At 33.4% G+C, this 23752-nt stretch overlaps 1 protein-coding gene across 1 annotated transcript; it reads right to left on the reverse strand.

The window, feature by feature from the left end:
• Positions 1–7060: 7060 nt before the first annotated feature.
• LOC120209786 (phosphatidylinositol 4-phosphate 5-kinase 9-like) lies at positions 7061–19120 on the reverse strand. Its single transcript, XM_039208698.1, has 10 exons — positions 18977–19120; positions 16004–17292; positions 15375–15542; positions 9563–9728; positions 9161–9271; positions 8741–8928; positions 8269–8417; positions 7741–7897; positions 7373–7660; positions 7061–7084 (listed from the first exon to the last, which is right to left on the reverse strand). The coding sequence occupies exons 2-9, from the start codon at positions 17263–17265 to the stop codon at positions 7387–7389; spliced, it is 2475 nt and encodes an 824-aa protein (XP_039064629.1). The 5' UTR covers positions 17266–17292; positions 18977–19120; the 3' UTR covers positions 7061–7084; positions 7373–7386.
• Between the last annotated feature and the right edge of the window lie 4632 nt (positions 19121–23752).

Here is a 23752-nt window from a genome sequence, read left to right on the forward strand (position 1 = left end):
CTCCCTAGTAGTATTTTTAAGGTGGCCACACAAAATAAGTTAAATGTTAATTTTGATGGGATTTCTCTAAATTATTGACTTAGCTTAGTGGTTAAGAGCAAGGGATTTTGGATTTAATTCCTCTCCCTTTCTAACTACACATTGATTTCTTTTGTGTGTGTGATCAGTTTAAACATAAGTTTTGGTGGAATATCAGCATATATTTTTGTTGTACAAAGTAGCTGAAGGTTATAGGATATGTTAGCATCAGCTTTTTTAGTTATTTTTTTATGGATTATTGTGATTGTGATTTTTTAATAATAATTTTGGACTCTCTTTTCTTCGTTCCGCTTGTTAGCGTTGAGTCTTGATTCAATGTTGACAATAAAGAAAGTTTTTAATGAGACATCACATTCTTTTTTTAAAAATTCTCTCCAACGCTTAATTCATTTTATTTGATAAGATGTCACCACCTTATTGGCTTGAATAAAATTATTTAAAGAATGACATGTGAGCTATTAATAAGGATAAATAAAATAATGTAAAAAAAATAAAAGGAAATAAAAAATCATATCAGTATCGTCGTTGATTTGTTAACTATCGGTGATCAAAATATAAAAATATAATGTTCATAATAATTTTATTTAAAAAATCATTGAAAAAGTAAAAAAAGAAATAATAGAATAGTCATTAATGGTGTAATATGTAGCACCCAAATTTAATTAAAGGGTTAAAATTAAGAAGTGTTAAGTTTGAAAGTTTAATTGGGAAGAAATTGGGGGACATTGTGTATAGAAAAGGGGGAACTCCAAAAAAATCAGGGGCTTCAGATGGAATTTACCCAATTTGTTTAGAAGGAAAAAGAAAAGAGATGATGTAGAGAAGGGTTAAACCTTGCGTTTAAAGGGGATTGGGTGCCATGTCTCGACCACCTAAGCTATGAAACTGTTAGTGTTTTAAAATATTAAAATAATATTTTAATAAATGTTTGAGGCCATTCATTTCACCCAGACTAGGTAGATCCCTTTTAAAATCAAGCTTCTCGAACAGAAATCCATTCGTCGCCCACCGGTGAGCAATGTCGATCGTCTTCCGGGCCGTCCGTGGTGTGCACCGCCGTCACCCTCTGCATCGTTGTTATCTCGTGATCAAAACCTAGCCTTCCCCTCGTCGTGGAAGTTGCCTTGAAGGTTCGTTTGAGATATAGGTTGTCCTTGTTATTTTTCAATGATTCGTTGCCAACAAACCACCGATTAGTCTCATCGCCCACACCAAGTGGACCAACTCGTTGTTTTGTATCTCCGCGCACCAGTGGTGTCATCATTGCCGTCGTCATCGAGAGGGATGAGTGAGGGGAAGAGTTCGACCTTTCGTGGGAATGTTTACTTCATCGTTCTATCACTTCTATGTCATCCTTCATCGTGGAACAATGCCAGCAATAGACTAGGCAGCCCTTTAATTGCGATTTTGGAATTTTTGGTGGCCGTCAGGCCACCATAGGCAGTGGCTCGGGCCTACGCTCCGTCCCCTGCGAGTTGGGGTTGTTTTTTTCCTGGGAGTCTTCTAGAACTGGCTAGACTGGTCTGAACTGACCAAACTAATTTGAGCCAAACCAGGCTGAGTAGACCAAGTCGCTGAGCCATCTGAATCGAGCATAGCCATCTTGACTGAGTTGAGACTATTTGAGTTGAGTCGTTAATCGTCGTTGACAGATGTTAACCAGACATCGACTTTTTTAAACCACCTATCATGATGGTTTTTGACATCATGAATCCGTTTTTCTAAATTCGAAATTAGTAACCTATTTTCCTCATTTTATATTCCAATTCAATCTGATTTTCACGTTTAAGACTCGTTTATAATGTAATTCTTTTTTTCATGTATCCAAGATTTTATTGGACGTTGAATTTAAATTTTACGGATATCAAACGGAGTTGAAGAATCAGACTATTGTAGATCGAAAACCAAGTTAATACTTTACTACCATTGTATGTTTTATGGTATATGTTCGTAATTGGTTGATACATAAATAAATATGTTTGCGCATGTAATAAGAATTAAATTTTCTAAACCCATGCTAATTCCGATAAAATGACGATAAATCGATTAAGACTTGAATTACTATTATAGAAAATTTAGGAGATCGGTAGGAAATTGTAACATCGGTGATTATTTGAATAAGTAGTTAATCTCAAGATATTCAATTTTTTCTTGTACTCGTTAAAAGATTTTAATACCTGAAATTATTGGATATGAAAGGACAAAAATGCCCTTGAGAAAAAATATGACATGATTTACATTTGATAGTGGGAAGGACATGGAATTTATACTTGACATAATATAATCCCTAAATCATTTGTTTAAGTTCCTTATATGTTTGAAAAACATCGATAATCATATTCTAACCCTCGAGATCAAAATGATCCAATTTCTTGGTTTCGAAATAAGCGTTCGAAGACTAATTTATCGAAAGTACTCTACACATCTGAATTGTTTGAAATGACTGAAATATCCTTGAGTATTAAAATGACCTAAACACCTTCATGACCTAGAAATAAGTAAATGTCATTGGATAAATTTTGGAAACGTCAATGAACCTAGATGTTGTACCACCCATAAAGGTTGTGAAACATGACCCAAGCACATAGGTTATTTTTTATACTATTGCAATACAAAAATAATATAATAGCTACTACTAGAATATTTGTTCGTCTCTTTAAGGTTCGTTCAATGATGATTCTGAAGGTGAACAATTCAATTAGTGCATTCATTATTAAGAAGTAAATATTCGTGAAGTATCTTGGTTCAAATGATTGACAAATGTCACAGTGACGGGATATATTTCATTCATTTGACTCAATATCCTAATAATTCGACATAAATCTTAAATACCGTAAATCATCATTTTATCCTTATTGGATTAAGTTACTAAGAATTCTCCAAGAATCAAAATGTCTAAATTGCTCCTGATAGCCTAAATGATGGAATCATTCATGTTATATCTAAAGCTTAAATAATTCTATTGTAAAAGTTAAAGAATACCTTCCAGATACACTTGAATCTTAAATGGTCCTGAAACATCAATTTCTAAATGTTTGATTAGATTAATTAATAATCAAACCCTTTTAATAGGGACTCATAATCCAATCAATCTGCTAAAGTTTCATGTTTTCCCTTCTTGATAACTATCAAATCCCTTAGAAAAATAATTGAATCCTCTAGTGTGTTCCTTATGTGCTATATGACTATTTTATATGCTCTAAAGTATGACTGCTTTATCTGTTTTGATTTATGAAAGAATTATCTTATGAAAATTCTGATCCATGATTTATTGATAACAAACTATGTTTACCTTATATATGTTCTCTAGTTATCGATTTTACTAAGAAACATAAATATGTCTGATACTATTGTTTATTATCTGAAACTATTTTACTGAGGTACTATCTAGGATGTGACATGGAGTTCTATAGGTTCAGTTTCGATTAGGCTGGTAATTCTTTATAGACCTAAGGCGACCCTTGGGTGGATTCTAGGCCCGATAGGTCTAGGGTAAGAGTTTATGGATCCTAAAGCATTCCCTTAGGATGACTCATTTGCTTTGTGCTTAAGGTAAGTCTTTATGGACTTGAGGCACAGCCCTTAGGTGGCTCATAAGCTTCGGTTAGGGTAAGTTCTTATGGACCCAAGGTGTTCCCTTAAGTTGACACCTATGCACAATAGCCTAGGGTAAGTCCTCATGGATGTAGTTTTGGGGAACTGCATATTGGTGCTCGGTTGGAGGGTATTATTGTGATTTTAAAATTCGTTTTCCTGAAATAAACTACTATTGTTTGTTAAACTATATGTACACTTATTTTTGGTTTTGTGAGAACACACTAGACACTTTAATTTAATCTCTTGAATCTGTCTTTCAGAATGTTTCCTCTGAAGTATAGGTTTTCTGACTGTTACATGAAGAATTAATTATCAAAACATCAACTTATCACTAGAACCTGTATATGCCTGGATGGAGAATTAATTATCTGGTAGTTTTGTATTACTAAGCTTTCCCAAAGCTCACTCTGTTATTTACCATATTAGGTTAAATGATTCGATCATATACAATTATCGACATTGATAATGAGAGTTCCTTCAGTGTTACTTTTAGAGTACGATAGAGATGTAATTAGGAGTCATGTAGGTTACATTTTGTAGAATGTGTCTAAAACTTGTATGATGTTGTGTATGATTTAAATTTTTTTTTAATATATGAACAATTTTCTAAAATTGTAATTTTATTTATAATTGTTCTACGATTTTAAAGGTTTAACAAAAAAAAAATTTATTGGATTTTTTACTATGAGTTGCTCCGATGGCCTTAATATGGTACCTCAGATCAGATCGAGTCACCCATATCAGTATGAGAGTGTTACATAATTTATCTTCAATAATATAAAAAACAATATTTAATATTGCGTGTCTCAAAAAATCTTTCTTTTTTCAACGCTTCATAAAAATGAAGGTTTTTTCTTTTCAATTTTATGGCAACAAAAAGAAAATTTATGCTTTTTTAAGAAATTCATCGAACATTATTATTGCATTGGTCCTAAAGGAAGCTAAATTTTCAATTTTCAAATTTTGATTAGAAGTAAATAGCATAGCCTAGATATCCAATGAAGCATGTAAATTTTTATTAAATTATATGAAATATATTTTTTTATTTTTAAAATTTGTAAAATTAGAAAATACTCATTAAACTTTCATATTATTATAAAAAGATCACTATACATTATATAATAATGATAAATTTTGATAAGTTTAAGAATTATTTTATAATAGTTTGATAAATTTTAATATTTTTATACTAATGTAATAAAATTAAATGACAATTTTATAAACAATTAATAAATTTAATAATTATTTTATAGTTTTAAAAATATAATAAATTAACATGATTATTTCAATATAATTTAGTGAATGTAGTTTAACTAATAGACAAAGTATAAGATTAGAAATACCAGCAATAACAATTTAAATATAGTAATGGTTAAGAAAATATTGTATGACTAAAAGAATGTTGATTTTGAATTTGTTAAGTGACTTCAGTGAAGTTTAGAAAATAAAATAACATTAAAAGGATTCATATTAAAATTAGGAATGAAATTAAATTTAATATATAACGTGATATGTGAATTTTTATTTTATGCAATTATATTATTATTAACTTTATATCATTATGTTTACTTATGTCATGTTATTCTCATCTTATTGCTCTTTATCCCATCATTATTATTCTCATCTTATTCTAAATTTTCAGTAATGTAAACTGATATATCATACTGGCGTCTTCAAAATATGGTAGTGCCCTGTTCTTAAATGGGCATACAGATTATAAGACATGATCAAATATAAATACAAAAGTTACGTATAAAAATAATTTACAAAACCACATAAGGAATCCCTTCCAAATTGTTTGCTCAATCGTCGCCGTTTTACTTATACTATTATATATGTTCGAAAGATTTTCAATTATTTGACAATGAACGCTCAAATACCCCGATAAACGTCATACTCGAACCTGAAATCTTTAGGAATAATAATCATCCCGTTAACCACTAAAGTCGCTTAATTCGTGCAAATACTTGCAACTAATTTCAAAACGATATATAAAAAAGTGAAAGTTTTGGTGAGTTCTATACACAGCTACATGATATTATAATTCAGGATCACATATTTATAGATAAATACTCTAATTTCAAATTGGTGAAAAAGATTTTGAGATCCTAAAAAGATATAATTGAAATCAAAGTTGTTATCATGGAAGAGTCGAGAGACTGGAGTAAAATGTCTCTGGATGAACTAATGAGCTCACTAGAGACCATTGAGTTTTTTTTTTTAAATAATTTGTCTCAGGATGAACTAGGGATGGGCATGGAACGACGGGTTTCGACCCGACTCGATCGGGTCAAGTTTTTTAAAAACAATATGGGTTAGGGTCGAGTCGTTCGAGTTTTTTAAAAGGTGATCTTTGGATCGGGTCGGATTCGGGTTTAGGGTGAAAAATACCCGACTCGATCGGGTCAAGTTTTTTAAAAACAATATGGGTTAGGGTCGAGTCGTTCGAGTTTTTTAAAAGGTGATCTTTGGATCGGGTCGGATTCGGGTTTAGGGTGAAAAATACCCGACCCGACCTGGAAAAAAATAATTTTACCTTATATATTTAGGAATAATTATAATAATATCCCTCTATATATTATTTTTAAATTAAATCACTGTTTTTATTGAATAAAAATAATATTTTTTATTATTTAATGTTGGGTTCGGATTTTCCCACAAAAAATCGGGTCGAGTTCGGGTCGGGTGAAGGGTATATAATTTTCAGGTTAGATCGGGTGAATGATATAAAATTTTTTGGTTGGGTCGGGTTGGTCGAAACCCGACCTATGCCTATCCCTAGGATGAACTTATGAGCTCATTAGAGACCTTTGAGGTTTTTTTTTTATAATTAATTTAGAATAAGTAGTAAAAATAAATTTCATGAAAGATGTAATAACACCTATAAGGGAAAAAGAAAAAAAGTGTTGAACCAGACAAATCGCCAAAAAGAAAGAAAGACCCAATGCTATGAATGTGGAGAATTCGATCATGTTATAGCTGAACGTGCCAAAACACTTGGGAAAAGAGAATGATCTCTACCAAGGTCAAGGTGCATGCAAATTGTAATATTTTTCACTCATTCTTTGCACTAGATCGAACCTCTAATTACTTTTGTGAGCAAAAACACCCATACGCTCCTACTTCCTCTTTTTAGTGTGTGTAAACAGTGGATAGTAACTCGAGAATAAATAAACAAAAGTACCACTAGGCATCTATAAACCCCAAACTGCCGAATACTATTTTTATGAATCAATTTTTAATTTTCTTTGTATTTCTCTATTGATTATCTAATTCCGCACCTACTGAAATTTTATTATTTCGCACTACCTACATTTCTATTATAAACTTTTTAAAATTCTTACTCCTGATATAAATTTCTACATTCGTCCCTGTTCCTAATGCTTGCCGAACTCCTTTCGAGATCATAGATGTGTGATATCGGTGGCTAGATCCTTGATTTTAAGCAAGCTACGGAAGTTCCTAGTTAAAAGTTCATGTATAAGCATTGAACAAGTGCTACAATATTGTCGTAAAACAGAACAAAAACAATGGCAAGGAACAATTCTTCACTATAAACATCGTAATTAAAAAAAATCAACTTGAAAGAACAGATCTTTACAAAGACTTCACATGACCATCTTGAACTACCATTTCAATAATGCTTCTCGGGGTATTCGAATTGTACCAACTCCTAGGCATCCAGTTTCTCGAAACAATTTGCTCATCGTGAGGAAACTCAGGAGAGAGCAAAATAGACCCAAAACATTATCAACCTTTAATGGAGTTTTGAGGAAATACCTTCTGAATGAATTCCAGGAACCGTTGCGAGTAAAATGTAGGATCAACAACAGATATGGATACGGAATCGAACTGAAGGGATTTATAGGCATGTTCAATCTTCTTACTCATGTTATATTCTTGCAAAATGTCAATCATGCCTAGATACAGGACAACATCATATGCTTCATGGAACATGTTCTCTTCTTTCCCTGTAATCTGCTCAGCCCTTGCTGGCATGTTCACACCAAGCTGGATCTGGAGTCTGTTCAAAGAAGTGGAAAAAAAAAATCACAATTCAGAAGCGAATTGGTGATCATTATTGCACATACTAAGATATCATACCTGGCTGTACCGGGGAGAAGGAGATCGACTTCCTCATCACCTGCGGATGATGCTCTAAGACGTCTACCTCGTATGTGAGGACCGACAACAACACTATCATCCGTTCCACGGGGAACCAAAACAAGTCCTTGTGGATAGTTGGAAATTTCATCCTCCTCTGGAAAACATTAACACCAAATGACTTTTGTATCAATTCACTGTCCTTTAGGATGATTCAGAAGAAGCTCGATCTGATAATTACGGCATATACCGTATTGTATAGAGTGGAGTATATCACCGACTAATGGAACCACATACCATCTGATGTAGTTTGTTGTTTCAAGTGTGAAGTTTGTCTAGTATTAATCTAACCTCTGCAATATGTTCCGCATAACACAATTTATTCTAATTCTATTTCGCCAATATGTTAAATTATTTTACCCTATCCATACACACTGCAATTCTTAATCCAAATGTGCTTAGAAAATGAACAAACATTTGAATCTAGAAGAACTGCCAATAGAAGATCAAGTTTTCATAAATACCAACCTTCCTCTGCAACACTCCCTAATCCATCCACTCTGTTGTAGGAAATGGGAGACCTCAAATGTCGGGGTGCACGATAATGCACTCCAAGCAAAAGGCTATAATCCATTATATGTTGTGATTCCAAAAATTTACTGTCAGTCTCTATTTGTCTGCAATATATATATAAATGCAATATATTCAGTCTTTGGAAGGTATAGACTAATTATATAATAATGATATTTGAATACGATTGGAAGAGACAAGCTTACATCATGAAAGCTGTCTAGTTATGTTCTTAAATTGCAAAGTAAATCATATCTTCGCCAAGAAACAGAGCAAATTATCTTTTACTAAAATAAAGATTCATAGCAATATTACTCCAATGAAATGTACAGTTCACACCACTGAGTGATGGAACAATAATATGTCGGCTTAAAAATGTAGGATAATAGAGGATAACAAAGAAGTTACAGCCTACGAATTCACCAGTTACCTTAATAAAGCCTCTTGCCAAGAAGGTTCTAAATAAAAGCAGTAGTTGAGATCCAAATCTTTAAGTGTTGTGTTCTCATCAATTTCAACATTATCCGCAGAACGCCCTAGTGATGATCCTTTCAAGTCAAACCTTCTATGGATCCTTAACTCAGTGCAGAACATATTTCCCATTACTACAAAGCGAAACTGCAAAATGGGTGGGGTTTATAGTTGTTAGCTTCTAATGATCAAAAGAGACTCCAAAATCTTGAAGTAACCTTTCATTACATACCATGAAATAAGATATGGAAAACATAGTCCTTAGTCAAAGTACCTAAAAATATTTTATTTAAGTGTATTCAGTGAAACCACTTTATAAAGTGTATGGATTGAGGTAAAAAGTCCTTCACATAGGAAAGAACTCTACAGCGCTTATTACCTTTTGACCACTTGATGGTTTGATTCTGTGAAGACCAAAGAATTTTGTTATGAGTGTGTTCTCATATGACCTCACGTGATGATGATAGTTTGGAAGCATTCTTAGAAGAACCTAAATGCAAGAATTCAGTCAATAAAACCTGCAATTATCAGAGGAAAACAAGGGGAAAAAAGGATGACAGAAACAAAGATAGAATTATCTTTTAAATGCTTTATGGTAAAGTATTATTTTTTTAAAAGATTAAGGAGCTTGAAAAGTAAAAGAAGTGCATCCTTGACAAATGTTTATAGCAAACCTGAAATGCACAATTATAAGTTAACAAACCAGAGAGCAATAATCATATTTACTCAAGCAAGTGCAAAAAAAGTATAAATTAACAAGGTGAAACTGGAGATTGCAAACCTTTACTTCAGATTTCCGGAGCGTCTTAATCATGAAACGATCATCTTGAGACAGAAAGAAGATACTACCACTTTTTCCGGGAGAAGAAAGTTCTCTGAGAGCATCATTTCCACAAATAGATATCATGTAGTCAGCAGCATCAATCTTGAACATCTCCCTTAAATTCCTTCAATGAGTTCTATATATGTCAACATAGGAAACAAAACATTGTGCAATATCGACACAAAATAGTAAGAAAAACAAAAAATAAAAGAACAAAGATATAGGCAATTATCGCCCTTCTGGAAGCATATTTATTCAATAATTCAAAAAGAATACTAGCGCATCACATGATGTCTACAGCTGCATCTTGTATTAGGTACCAAAAGAATGAATTCGTAAAAGCGTAGATATATGCAAAGAAGTACCTGATGTAACATATGTAGTTTGTTCAGCTTTTAAGTAATGGACATGTCGAGAATATCAAAATTAAATATTAGATAGGATCAGTTTTAATTAGATAGCATCAGTTTTTATTCTATTAGTTATTAGATAGGATCATTTTTAATTAGATAGAATCAGTTTTTTATTCTATTAGTTATTAGATAGAATCATTTTTATTCTGTTGTTAATTTTATGCATCTTTTTATGTAAAGTTGTTACATTGTAAACTCTATTTAAGTCAGTCATATTCAGCAGAAATAAACACGATTTATTCGGAACAAGTTTTTCCGTCTTTATGGTATCAGAGCCAAAATGGCCAAACCCTACGATGATACCTCTGGTATCGACTCTATGAGTTATACTCGCTCACCTTCAATCACCCTAAACACTGAATCCTTCCAAAACATATCCATCACTTCTCACAAGTTGAATGGAAATAATTTCTTACAGTGGTCACAATCTGTGAAACTGTTTATTCGTGGCCGTGGAAAATTCGGCTATCTATCAGGTACCACTACGAAACCTGCCGAAGAAGATGAAGAATCTGAAAGATGGGAGGCAGAAAACTCGATGATTATGTCTTGGCTCATAAATTCCATGGATCCGAGTGCAGGGAGAACTTATCTCTTCCTACCTACTGCTCATGACATTTGGAATGCTGTGAACAAGACCTATTCTGATCTCGGGAACGCAGGACAATGGTTTGAACTAAAAACTCGGTTATGGAGGCTAAAACAAGGAGAAAAAACTGTCACTCGATACTACACTGAACTCAAGACCTTGTGGCAAGAGGTTGACATGTTCAGCGACTACGAATGGAGTTGTACTAAGGACAGGGCTCTATTCCAGAAAATGGTGGAAAAAGAACGCGTCTTCGAATTCCTTGTCGGCCTTAACAAGGAATTGGATGAAGTCAGAGGGCGCATTCTTGGTCGTGAACCACTACCAAGCACAAGAGAAGTCTTCTCCGAAGTCAGACGAGAGGAGAGCCGACGGACAGTCATGCTTGGAGGCCACTCACCAAATCCCACCGAGTCTTCTGCCTTGTTCTCGGGTCAGCCACCACGTCGCAACGATCGTCGGAACGACAAAGATCGGCCAATCTGCGAGCACTGCAACAAGCCGGGACACACTAAAGCCAAGTGTTGGAAGCTACACGGGAAGCCAGCCGAGAATTTTTCAGCCAATCGAAATTCTCGTAATGCAAAGAGATTCCATGCCTCATCTGAAGATGCTTCTGAAGAGCCGAAACCTGCCTCAGAACTGTCTGCCTTCAGCAAAGAACAGCTAGAGCAATTGTATCAACTAATGAGTTCTCATTCCATATCCAACACTCCTAACCCATCATCTTATATTGCCTCTTCATCATTAGCCCAGAAAGGTACATATCCTACAGCTTTCATAGCCGGTTCTAAATCAAACCCTTGGATCATAGATTCAGGGGCAACAGATCACATGACCGGTAATTCCTCCATATTCTCATCTTATTTTCCTTTATCTGGTAATCTGAAGGTAAAAATTGATGATGGCTCCCTAACCTCTATAGCTGGAAAATGCTCTATCATTATTTCTCTATCTCTCACATTACTAAATGTCCTACATGTCCCAAAACTCTCTTGCAATCTCATCTCTGTTAATCGTATTATTCATGATTGCAAATGCATTACTACAATAACATTTGCTGGATTTGAATTTCAGGACCCTTGTTCGAGGAAGATGATTGGCAATGCTAAGGAGGTTGATGGACTCTATCACTTGGTCACGGACAATCCTTCAGATAAACAAGTTCAGAAACCGAGATGCTTTACTACCTTGTCTTGTGAGAATGAAATAATGTTGTGGCATTATAGGTTAGGCTATCCTAGTTTTAATTACTTGAAATATTTGTTTCCAAATCTTTTAAAAAAAAAGGACGGTTTTTCTTTTCAGTGTGAAGCTTGTGAATTGGCAAAACATCATAGATCTGTTTATCCATCTTTAAAGTATATGCCATCAAAACCTTTTTCTCTTGTGCATAGTGATATTTGGGGCCCTTCACGAGTAAAAACAGCCTCAGGATCTAGATGGTTAATCACATTCATTGATGATCACACTAGAGTCACGGATTTATTTACTAAAAGAAAAATCCGAGGCAGCAAGTGTTTTCAAAAATTTTCACTCACTGATCAATACTCAGTTTCAAGCAAGTATTCAAGTTCTTAGAACCGATAATGGTCGAGAATATTTTAATGCAATCTTAGGTGATTTTTTGAAACAAAAAAGAATTATTCATCACAGTTCTTGCGTTGATACTCCCCAACAAAATGGAGTTGCTGAAAGAAAAAATAGGCATTTATTAGAGGTGACTAGGGCTTTACTGTTTGCTATGAATGTTTCTAATCGTTTTTGGAATGAAGCACTCTTAACAGCGTCTTATTTGATAAATCGAATGCCCACAAGAGTTCTTAATTATATTACTCCTTTGCAAGCTCTAAAGAATATGTTTTCTGAAAATAGATCTTTAACTGATTTAACACCTAAAATTTTTTGTTGCCTTGCTTTTGTTCATATACACTGCCAAAATAGAGGAAAACTCGATCCCCGAGCACATAAATGCATATTTCCAGGTTTTTCACCAACACAAAAAGGGTATAAATGTTTTGATCCTAAATCTGGGAAGTATTATGTGAGTATAGATGTCACGTTTTTTGAAAAACAACATTTTTTTTGACAAAAACTCTCTTCCGGGGGAGAATGACTCAGAAATGAGTTTTTGGGAACAAACATCCTTGCCAAAATCGGTTGTAAATAGCTCAGTGGAACCAATTCATATTTCCGTAACTAATCCTAGGATTTCACAACCTATAAATTCACAACCTCGTGAGACTCAGGTAGAAACCAACTTGGAACCACCTACTGAACTTCGTGTTTATTCTAGACGGATGACTCGACCAAGTAATGTTCCACCGGCCCCCAAGGTATGCCAACCATCGGACTCGACTATGGTCCAAGGTACGATTTCTCTTTCTCCTATTTCTTCTCCAAATTTAGAGCCTTTTACAGAATTCTTTGAACCCATAGCCTTGCGCAAAGGTGTTAGATCATGTACCACAAAACATCCAATATCTAATTTCTTATCTTATAATAAACTCTCTCCAGATTTCAAAGCTTTTTCCACCAGGATTATGGATGATGCACTACCTAAGTCGATACATGAAGCTCTAGAAGTTCCGAGATGGAGAGAGGCAGTTTTTGAGGAGTTAAAGGCCCTGAAGAAGAATGACACGTGGGATCTAACTCCTTTACCTGAGGGGAAACGATCTGTAGGCAGCAAGTGGGTGTTCACCATCAAATACCATGCAGATGGCTCGGTCGAGAGATACAAGGCAAGACTCGTAGCACGAGGCTTCACTCAAACATACGGCCTTGACTACGAGGAGACCTTCGCACCTGTGGCCAAACTAAACACCGTACGTGTCCTACTCTCACTAGCCGTCAATCTGGATTGGACTCTCAGGCAGTTTGATGTGAAGAATGCGTTCCTAAACGGTGAGCTAGAGGAAGAGGTGTTTATGGAAGTTCCTCCAGGCTTTGATGAATTGAAGAAGGATGGCAGGGTCTGCAAGCTAAAGAAATCCATTTATGGATTGAAACAATCTCCGAGAGCCTGGTTCGAGAGATTCACGAGAGCTGTGAAACAACATGGTTACACTCAGGCCCAGTCTGATCATACTATGTTCTACAAACACAATAATGGTAAAATTGCTATTTTAATTGTGTATGTAGATGACATTGTTATGACAGGAGATGACACAGTAGAGTTGGAGTCGTTGAAGAACTTCTTATCCAACCAGTTTGAAGTCAAGGATCTAAGACAACTCAAATATTTCCTTGGAATGGAGGTGGCTAGATCCTCAAAAGGTATAATTATCTCGCAAAGGAAATATGTCCTCGATATCTTGAAAGAGACCGGATTACTCGGATGTAAACCAGTGGCGACTCCTATTGATCCGAATCAAAAACTCGAAAAAGAAGATGGTGCTGAGCCTGTGGACAAGAATCGGTATCAGAAGCTGGTGGGGAAACTGATTTATTTGGCTCATACGAGACCAGATATTGCATTTGCTGTGAGCTTGGTTAGTCAGTTTATGCATTGTCTCTCAGAAAAACACTCCAAGGCTGTTTACCGGATTCTTCATTACTTGAAAGGGAGTCCTGGTAAAAGAATCATGTTTTCGAAGAATGGAAGTCGAAGAGTGGAGATCTTCACTGATGCTGATTGGGGCGGAAGTTCTACAGACAGAAGATCTACTACCGGTTATTGCTCCTTTGTCTGGGGCAACTTAGTTACTTGGAGGAGCAAAAAGCAACCAGTTGTCTCTAGAAGCAGTGCGGAGGCCGAGTTTAGAGCCATGGCGCAAGGAGTATGTGAGTTGTTATGGCTTAGGAGGATCTTGGAGGAGCTGAAGGTTGAAGGAGATAAACCGATGAAGTTGTATTGCGACAACAAATCAGCAATCAGTATTGCTCAGAATCCTGTACAGCATGACAAGACCAAACATGTCGAAATAGATCGACATTTCATCAAGGAGAGGCTGGAAAATGGCGATATCTGCATACCGTTTGTTCCATCATCAGAGCAGCTCGCCGATGTTCTCACCAAGGGACTGTTTACTACGATGTTCGAAGGATTTCTGTCCAAGCTGGGAATGATCGATATCTATTCTCCAGCTTGAGGGGAGGTGTCGAGAATATCTAAATTAAATATTAGATAGGATCAGTTTTAATTAGATAGAATCAGTTTTTATTCTATTAGTTATTAGATAGGATCATTTTTAATTAGATAGAATCAGTTTTTATTCTATTAGTTATTAGATAGGATCATTTTTAATTAGATAGAATCAGTTTTTTATTCTATTAGTTATTAGATAGAATCATTTTTATTCTGTTGCTAATTTTATGCATCTTTTTATGTAAAGTTGTTACATTGTAAACTCTATTTAAGTTAGCCATATTCAGCAAAAATAAACACGATTTATTCGGAACAAGTTTTTCCGTCTTTAGGACAGATACTAGCTTTGAAGTAATGGACACATGTTTAAAACATCAAGGTAAGGAAAAATCTAATACTAATAAATTCTTCAAGAGTTTGCCTGTGCGCATAATATGCCTCTAATTTGGCATGATATACATCCCTCCAATATGTGTAATGGTTAATGAGATCAAAAGGCAAGTTTTCTACTCAATATTAGCATCAACCTTATGATCTATCAACATATCTTCCTTTTAGAAATGAAAGGAATTAAAATTTAAAACACTTTCCTAAAAGGACATACAATCTTTAAATAACAGAGAGACAAAACCTTCAAACTGAACCATGGAACCTCATGGAAATTGAACTATCTCTAACCTGAAAACCATTGGGCAGTAATCTTTCCACTTAAAATCTTCTGATTGATGAGGAGGTGTCAATTGTGAGCCCTCTTTAGGAAAATTCATCCAAAAGCTGGCACTGGGGCCAAAATCTGATGTTCTTACTTCTCGTCTTTGTACAGGTGTAATTTTCCCCACAGTGTATCTGGCCAAATCTAACATATATTCAGCAGTAGATTTTCCAAAACAATGTCATTGCAAATTAAGACCATATATGGATTATCCATGATTATAAAGTCAAGTATCTTTTTATGCATTCTTTGCAAAAGATGCCATAAAATTTAAATTACAATGACGAAAAATGTTTTAAGTAGTAGTCAGAACAGGTTCAGAAGCAAATATAAATGGTTAACCTATTTTCCAAAATAGGGCGGCAGTTTTATTTCTTAATTTATACTGATTTAGTCAATCACTTGAAACATCTCATCCTGTTTTCTTTTAATATCTACATCGAAATTAAATAACAATAACAGTTCAGTCCAGTCTAGATGAACTCTATGGTAAATAAAAGCAGCAATAAAATTAAGAATAATAAACAAATAAGAAAATTAAGAGCCGTGATTGTCTGATAAAGAGTAAATAAGTGTAAAAGTTAAAAGAACAAGCCTGATTCCAAGCTGCAAACTGAGCATTAAATCGTAACTCCTGTGGCCTTTAATAATCATTTCACCAGGCCTCTTAACCTCTTTGGCTAACATTTTTTGTCTCCGTTTAGCTCTTCTGGATAATGCTGAAAAACTATCATTTAACACAAACTCACTAATTAAGACGCCTTGCATGTATTCACGTTCTAAGACTGGTGCATTGTTTCCACTCCCCTTTTCTTCTCTTTCTATAAAAGAATCAGTTAAATCTGAAGATGAATCATGCCCAATAACTTTTTCAATAGATACCTCTAGACTCCAGCGTCTTTCCAAGGAAACATTTCTGTTGCGAGATTGATCCAGATTTAATAAGTTTCCTTCAGCAAGCTTATCAGAATTACGATGAGATGCCCGATTTCCAGAAACCTTTACACGCCCCATGTCTACAGAAGAAGCATGGTGGATATGCGAATGGTTATGCTTTCTCAAATCTGGTAACAAACCTCTTTTTCTCAGAGCATTGAGGTAAACTTCTTGTAAGGCAGGAAGTCGGCTGCCAACTGGATAAAATGATCCTTTTCCATCCTTCAAACCCCGTGTCCAAGTTCCTACATAGCAACCACCATCACTCCAGTTATATACTCCAAATCCATGCATCATTCCGTTTAACCAGCTTCCTTCAAAAGAGTCTCCATTTGTCCAAGTGAGGGTTCCTTTGCCCGACATTTTACCACCTTTCATAATCCCTAGATAAATATTTCCATTGGCCCAAGTATATTTTCCGGGGCCTTCAGGTGTTCCCTGGATCCAAGACCCCTCAAACACATCTCCATTCGGATAAACTTGATATCCCAAACCATGTTTGAGATTCAACTTCCATCTCCCCTTATACGTTAATTTACTAGAGTCAATGTATGTCCCAGTACCATGCATATAACCGCCAGAAAATTCACCATCATAAACAGTTCCAGAAGGCCATTTTATCTTACCAGTCCCTTGCCTCATCCCACATCTCCACTCTCCCTCATACATACAACCACCTTGCCAAACATACTTTCCACGACCCTCTGGCACATTGCCGAGTAATGACCCAGAATAAAAGTCTCGATTCCGAAGCAAGAGTTCTCCAACTCTAAATCCAGCAGTCTCAGAACTATGGACAGCTTCACTATTAGTTGCTATAGAACCGTTTCCTCTGTCGGCAATGGCATCAAGAGATTTTGTTCTTTCTGCACGAGGAAGTGCTCCTTCCACTATACCAGCAGTGACCACAGGGCTAGACATGCATAGAGCCCCAGAAAGTTACAGTTTCTTACATGAAAAAAAAATTAAGTCAATCACAAGGTTCTCATCCGAAAAAGTAAAACACCATAAAGCAGATTCCTACTATTAGATTCTTAGAATGATACAATCACATACTCTCCTTTAATCCACAAATAGAATCACGAATCCATAGTATTCATCAGCATCAGGATAACTTATAGGAACAACAACGTAACAGGATTTCAGATCGTAAAAGGTTTCTAAAGCACATAAAAATCCTACTTAATCATGACTTCCCATGGTTATTTGTAATAGCAAAAGAAACTGGAACTTGATTGAAGCGTGGTTAAAGTCTATTAAAAGTTCTTTTACTTTAATTAAAAGTTAATTTTGTCGTTCTACTATAAAAGGGAACATTTTAGTCTTTTTACTATAACTAAAAGTTTGTTGTGGTCCCTCTACTATAAAAGGGGACATTTTAGTCCTTGTACGCTTGAAAAGTGAATATTTTAGTCCAAAATCTTGAAGTTATATGTTATAACTAGTTGGCTTAAATATAAGTCCCTTTTAATTTTGAAATTGAGAAAATTGATCGATCTTAAAAAAAAAAGTTATTTATTCAATGTACATTTGAAAGTAAGTACTAACAATGTATGATTGTGTTGACATTTTCCGTCAGTACATGACAAGTGTCCAACTATGATTGAATAATTTTTTTAAATATGATAAAATTTGAAAATTTTATAATATTTTTCATAATTTTGAAAATTTTAATGAATTTGAAATTATTTTTATGATTTTTATATCATATTTTTCAATTAAACCTTTACTCTCACTCCAGATCTAAAAATTCTAAGAAAAGTCAATATATGTTTTTTTCAATTAAGCATTTTATATATTTTTTTATATTTTCGTTTGTAATTGTAATATTATTGTAAGCAAAGACACCAGAGTTTGGATTTATAATAGAAATTAATATTGCATTTAGATTTCATAAATGTTTAAAAAAAATATGTAAAAATTCACACGCTCATGTTTTGAGATATTAACTTAAGAGTTCAAAATTGAGAGGGACCTAAAGTGTGTTTCAACCGAAATATTTAAGCAAACCACAATATATTTAGCGTTTTGGACTAAAATGTTAACTTTACAAGCATGCAGGAACTAAAATGATCCTTTTATAGTAGAGGGAATAAAATGAACTTTTAAGTATAGTTCAGGACTAACATGTTCCTATTTATAATGGAGGGAAACAAATGCTTAGGTACAGTAGAAAACCTTCAAATAGACTTTAACCATTGAAGCATCTAATGATCGAATCATATGACTTAATAGTGAAATTTCTTATTGGAAATTAAACAGAAAAACCATATAGATACATAATTAACCCGTAAATTCACGATTCAACTAAAAAATAAAATCAACCAAAATAAAACCTCCAGGCATTAAATCTGTACCACGTCTTTTACAGACTCGTTCAAAATAACTATAAATCTTACCGAATCAGTTATCAATGTTCCACCAAAATCGATCGCCAAACAAACAGTAAAATAGAAGGAAAACAAGAGGAAGCAAAACTAATAAAACAAAAGAAAAATCCACCAGTTTATTCTACCGTAGTTAATCAACAAAATTGAAACATTGCAGCATCAATAGCAATATACATATATGCATACAAGTAATAAATATACAATACGTACAAAAAGCGAGGAAAAAGGAGGAGAATGGCTACCTTTAAAGAAGACAAAGAGAATTGACGACGAAAGCAAAAGTCGCAGCGAAGTGAAGGAAGGAGAAGAAGCTTAGTCGCTGTTTTGAAGAGTAAAGAACCTAAAATGTTCTCTGTGTCTTCCTTTAGACTTTTGAAAAATAGAAATCAGAGTTTTTCTTCTTTCATGGTGACGATTTTGGATCGAATCTCAAACGCTGAAATAAAACAAACACCAAAAATTCAAAAATATAATATATAGGCATAATAAAATGTAGGCATGGACGAGTTTACCCAACTCCTGCCCGCCCTTTCGATTTACGATTATTGTCTGATGAAAACGTCGCTTGCGGAGTGTAAATTGATTTTTACAGCGGCGCTGGGCTACGTCTGACTTTTGCTTCGCAGCCGTTTGATGGTGACAACGATTGTGGGGACCACCATGTTTATTCTTTTAAGATAAATTTTCCGGTGTAATATCATTTTTTTATTTCCTCATTTATATTAGATTATGTCGAGTTGAATCGAGTCAATAAATATTAAGTTGATTTAACTAATAAATCTTATTTTATAATTTGAATTTTATTTTATTTTTTTAGTTAAGTTAAATTTATAAAATTTAAGTCGAATTATTTGAGTTTATGTTTAGATTTAATTATAAATATTTATAATATTATGGTAATAAGATTTTTATTTAAATAGTTTTTTATAATCATATATTCATATACTATACACATATATTTTTATATTTTACAGAGCTGAGCAATTTGACTAGAATTTAAAAATTAATCACTAATTACGAATTATTTGAATTATTCGAATTTTATTTTATAATTCAACTCGAATTTAGAACTTGTTAAACAAGTTAAGTCGGATTATTTTAACATTAAGATTGTCTTTTCAAATAAAATCTAATTGAATTTTTTAACGTTAAATTAAAAAAAATTATAATTCAACTCGAATTTAGAACTTGTTAAACAAGTTAAGTCGGATTATTTTAACATTAAGATTGTCTTTTCAAATAAAATCTAATTGAATTTTTTAACGTTAAATTAAAAAATTTTTTTATACTTTACCTAAAATCATAGTTTGGTCATGTAGTATATTTTTTCTCAGTTCGACTCGTGTACCATAATTATGTCTCTCAGTCTTTATGCCATTGTTGATGTTAAATAAGGTAACACAATGAAAAACTGTCACCAGTGATTAAAAATTAAAAGACATAAAAAAGGTTTTTTAAAAATTATAAATTTAAAAAGAATCATAAAAAATATTAAAATTCCTTTGAAAAAACTTAAAATTTCTTTAAAAAATTGAGAAGTATTTTTTTAGCAGAAAAGGGAGAATAAAGAATAAAGCATTTTTTTAAAAATTCAATAATTTTTGTTATATTCTGTAAGAATTGATCAGACAACCGTTTGGTAAAAATTTAAAATTATTTATTTATTTTATTGATGGTGTCTGTTTAAAATTTTATTTGTATTCATCCTATTTAAATATTTTGTGTTATTAACATTGTATGTTCACCCTAAAAAATATTTGTAGATCAACTATTGGATATAAAAAAAATATTTTAAATGTTTACTTTGAAATGAAAAAAATAATAATTTACGAATATTATAAAAATAATATATTAATAAACAAATAAATTACATTAATCAATCTATTTTATGTGAATTAAACATTAAAAAATATATTTTCTGTTACCTAAACTATACGAAACAAAGCTATCTTAAAAAAATTCAATGCCAATTGTTAATGAAAGTTGTACGACCATAGTTTTCATAATTAGCTTTTTAAAGACTTAACCAGCTTTTAAAACTATAATTTATTATTAATTAATAACGCCGCAAGGTTGTTCAGCATATATGCTGTTTGTGATGAGAGTATAGCCAATGGGCACAATGTAAGGTTTGGTTGGATAAATTATTTAGGCCGTCTTATAGTTAAGAAATAATTAAAACTTGACTGACCAATGACCATCATAATTAATGACAACTTGTAATAAAGTTTTCTACTGGATTTGGTCCCTTCCCCTTGTCTGTTACTGTTTTAAAACAGTAATAATATGTACCATCAACTTTGTGGAATTTCAATTTTAAAATGCAATTTTAAGGTATATTTGAGGACTGTGGTTATGTGTTCGGCGCGAGAGGCTATGAGAAAGAGAATAACGAATCAATAATGTGCAAGTCACTTTTCAATCCAATTGATAAAATATGTGAAAAGTAAAAATATTTAATGCCCAAATGTCATAAGTTACCATTAACTAATAACCCTTGCTTAATTGTTATGAGAGAGAGAACTGGTTGATCTGAGGATGATAACTTATTCCTGAGGGAAAGGCTCTCCAATCGTCTTATGGCTTTCTTATTTCTTGGTGCAGAATTGTCACCTGATAACCATTCTTGAGTGGTTGACAGCTTCAAAAAGCCACTATCATCATTACTTCCAGTGACCTACACATATTTATAATCAATTGTACAAGTGAACTGAATCGGCTATTCAACCTCATAAACAAAATAATATGCAAACATGGAGAGTATATACACAAGTGAAGGAAAAGAACCCCGACCCCTCTCCTCCCAAGAAAAAGCAACTCGTCCCTCTTGTATTATAATGACAAACATGAACACAGATGAGGTTAGGCTAAGGGAGTTGAGGATTTAGTATTGTTGCACATGGTTCTTAACCTTGAGGTCGTGGGATCGAGTCTCATGGAGGGTATTTCATAATTTGGAAGTCTCCTATGAAAGCTGCTCTCAACCTAGTGTTGGGAGCAGCCTACTATCTTACCTCCCCTTATCCCATTACATATGGAAACAAGGGACAGTCATTTGCACATGGCAAACCGACATATTAAACTAAATTCGTAAGCAATATAAAGTAAAGAAATACTATATTTGTACCTACTCAGATTACTGAGCGGTATCTTCTGGTTCAATGGCATTGGTATCAACAACTTTCAGGACCTCTCTCTGCCATAGCTTGTCTGAAAATTTTGAAATAAAATCTCCATTTATTCTCTATCATTGAAGAACATCTCCAGAAAATTTTCTTCTACAGATTCACTCACTGAAAATTTTAAGATAAGAAACAGTAGATACAACAGATTGAAGTCATTCTAAGGTATGGGAACACGAAAATTTTGAATTTATCGTAAAGCAATAGAGCAGATTGCAAGAAACAAGTTGGATGGTTTTGGAATACGAAAATGGTAGAGTGCGAAGTAGAAGAGAGACATATTTGTTGGTGACCGAAAACCGACAGCAGCGGCGTAATGTTGCGGTTGTGGTAACGGCTACACGATGGTGGCTTCACTATGATGGCTGGGTGTTAGAGGAAAATTAGAAAAAAAAAATGGGAATGAAATAATTAGGGATTTGGAATGATTGTAAAATTGTGACGTTTATTACAAAAACACCGCTAAGGTGCATGAATATCGCGGTGTTTATTACAAAAACACTGCTAAAGTACATGATTATCGCGACGTTTATTACAAAAACACCGCTAAAGTGCATGATTATTGCGACGTTTATCAAAAAGTAGCTAAAGTGCATGATTATTACGGCATTTATTGTAAAAACGCCACTAAAGTGCATGATTATTGCGGTGTTTATAAAAAAAAGCCGCTAAAGTACATGACTATTGCGGCATTTATTACAAAATGTCGCTAAGGTACATTACTGTTACGGCGTTTATTACAAAAATGTCGCTAAATTGCATGACTATTGCGGCTTTTATTACAAAAAAAACTACTAAGGTGCATGACTATTGCGGTGTTTATAACAAAAACGTCGCCTTATAAGAGTCAATCGCGGCATTTTACCCGTAAACGCCGCTTTTATTTAAATTTTGTGACATTTTATTTTAAAAAGCCGCAAAAAAGCCGCTACAGAATAATTTTACTGTAGTGAAAATCATTTGGACATGTTCTTGGTGCAAATGTATACTAATTTATTTATTTATACGATTATATTATTTTATTAGTATGAGATTATTACACGGTAAAACCTATTCATAATTTTTTTTAGCATATTGATAACACACTCTGTAAATGCGACTGTTCGAATACAAGATCTCTAAAAAGAATAACTCTGTTATTATTGAGACCACATGCTAGGATCTTATTTATTTGATCTATATAAAATATTTTTTTATTAATCTAGAGTGATTACATGTGATAATATTTGTTCTAAATACTTTCAATCATTTGACAATGAACACTTAAATATCATGTAGTCGCTGATGCTCAAACTCAGGACCTTTAAAAATAATAATCGTCCCTTTAACTACTGATAACACTTAGTTCGTATGATTATATAAAATATTAGAATAAGGAATCACATATATGGAATCTAAATTATAAGATGGACTTAAGTGTAATTTTTGTTAAATGTTTTATATTTTTTTAACTAAATTTATTGTTAAATGTTGTCTGGCCCGTGGAGGTTACTCTAAAAGTTGTGAACATGAATTAAATTGGGAGGGAACAAAAAAAGTCAGACGTTTGGATTGCCACATAAACATATATATAAGTGAGGGAGCTTTATATCTATTTGTTGCACGTGTCATATTTCTCTAATTCCTCATTGCAACACAAATATGTCCAAGAAAAATGTTTGCCACGTCTTTTCTTATATCTAATTTGGTTTTATTTTATAAAGAAGTAAAATATATTATTGATAATTTTTGTTTTAATTTTATACATTTTTATGTAATTTAAAAAATATAATGTTTGATTATTTTGTTTTTATTTAATTAAAATATTGTTACTTTTATTTAATTTTTTTTGTTAAC

The sequence above is a fragment of the Hibiscus syriacus genome, unplaced genomic scaffold, assembly GCF_006381635.1.
Source record: "Hibiscus syriacus cultivar Baekdansim isolate YM2019G1 unplaced genomic scaffold, ASM638163v2 tig00020266_pilon, whole genome shotgun sequence".
Classification (NCBI taxonomy): domain Eukaryota; kingdom Viridiplantae; phylum Streptophyta; class Magnoliopsida; order Malvales; family Malvaceae; genus Hibiscus; species Hibiscus syriacus.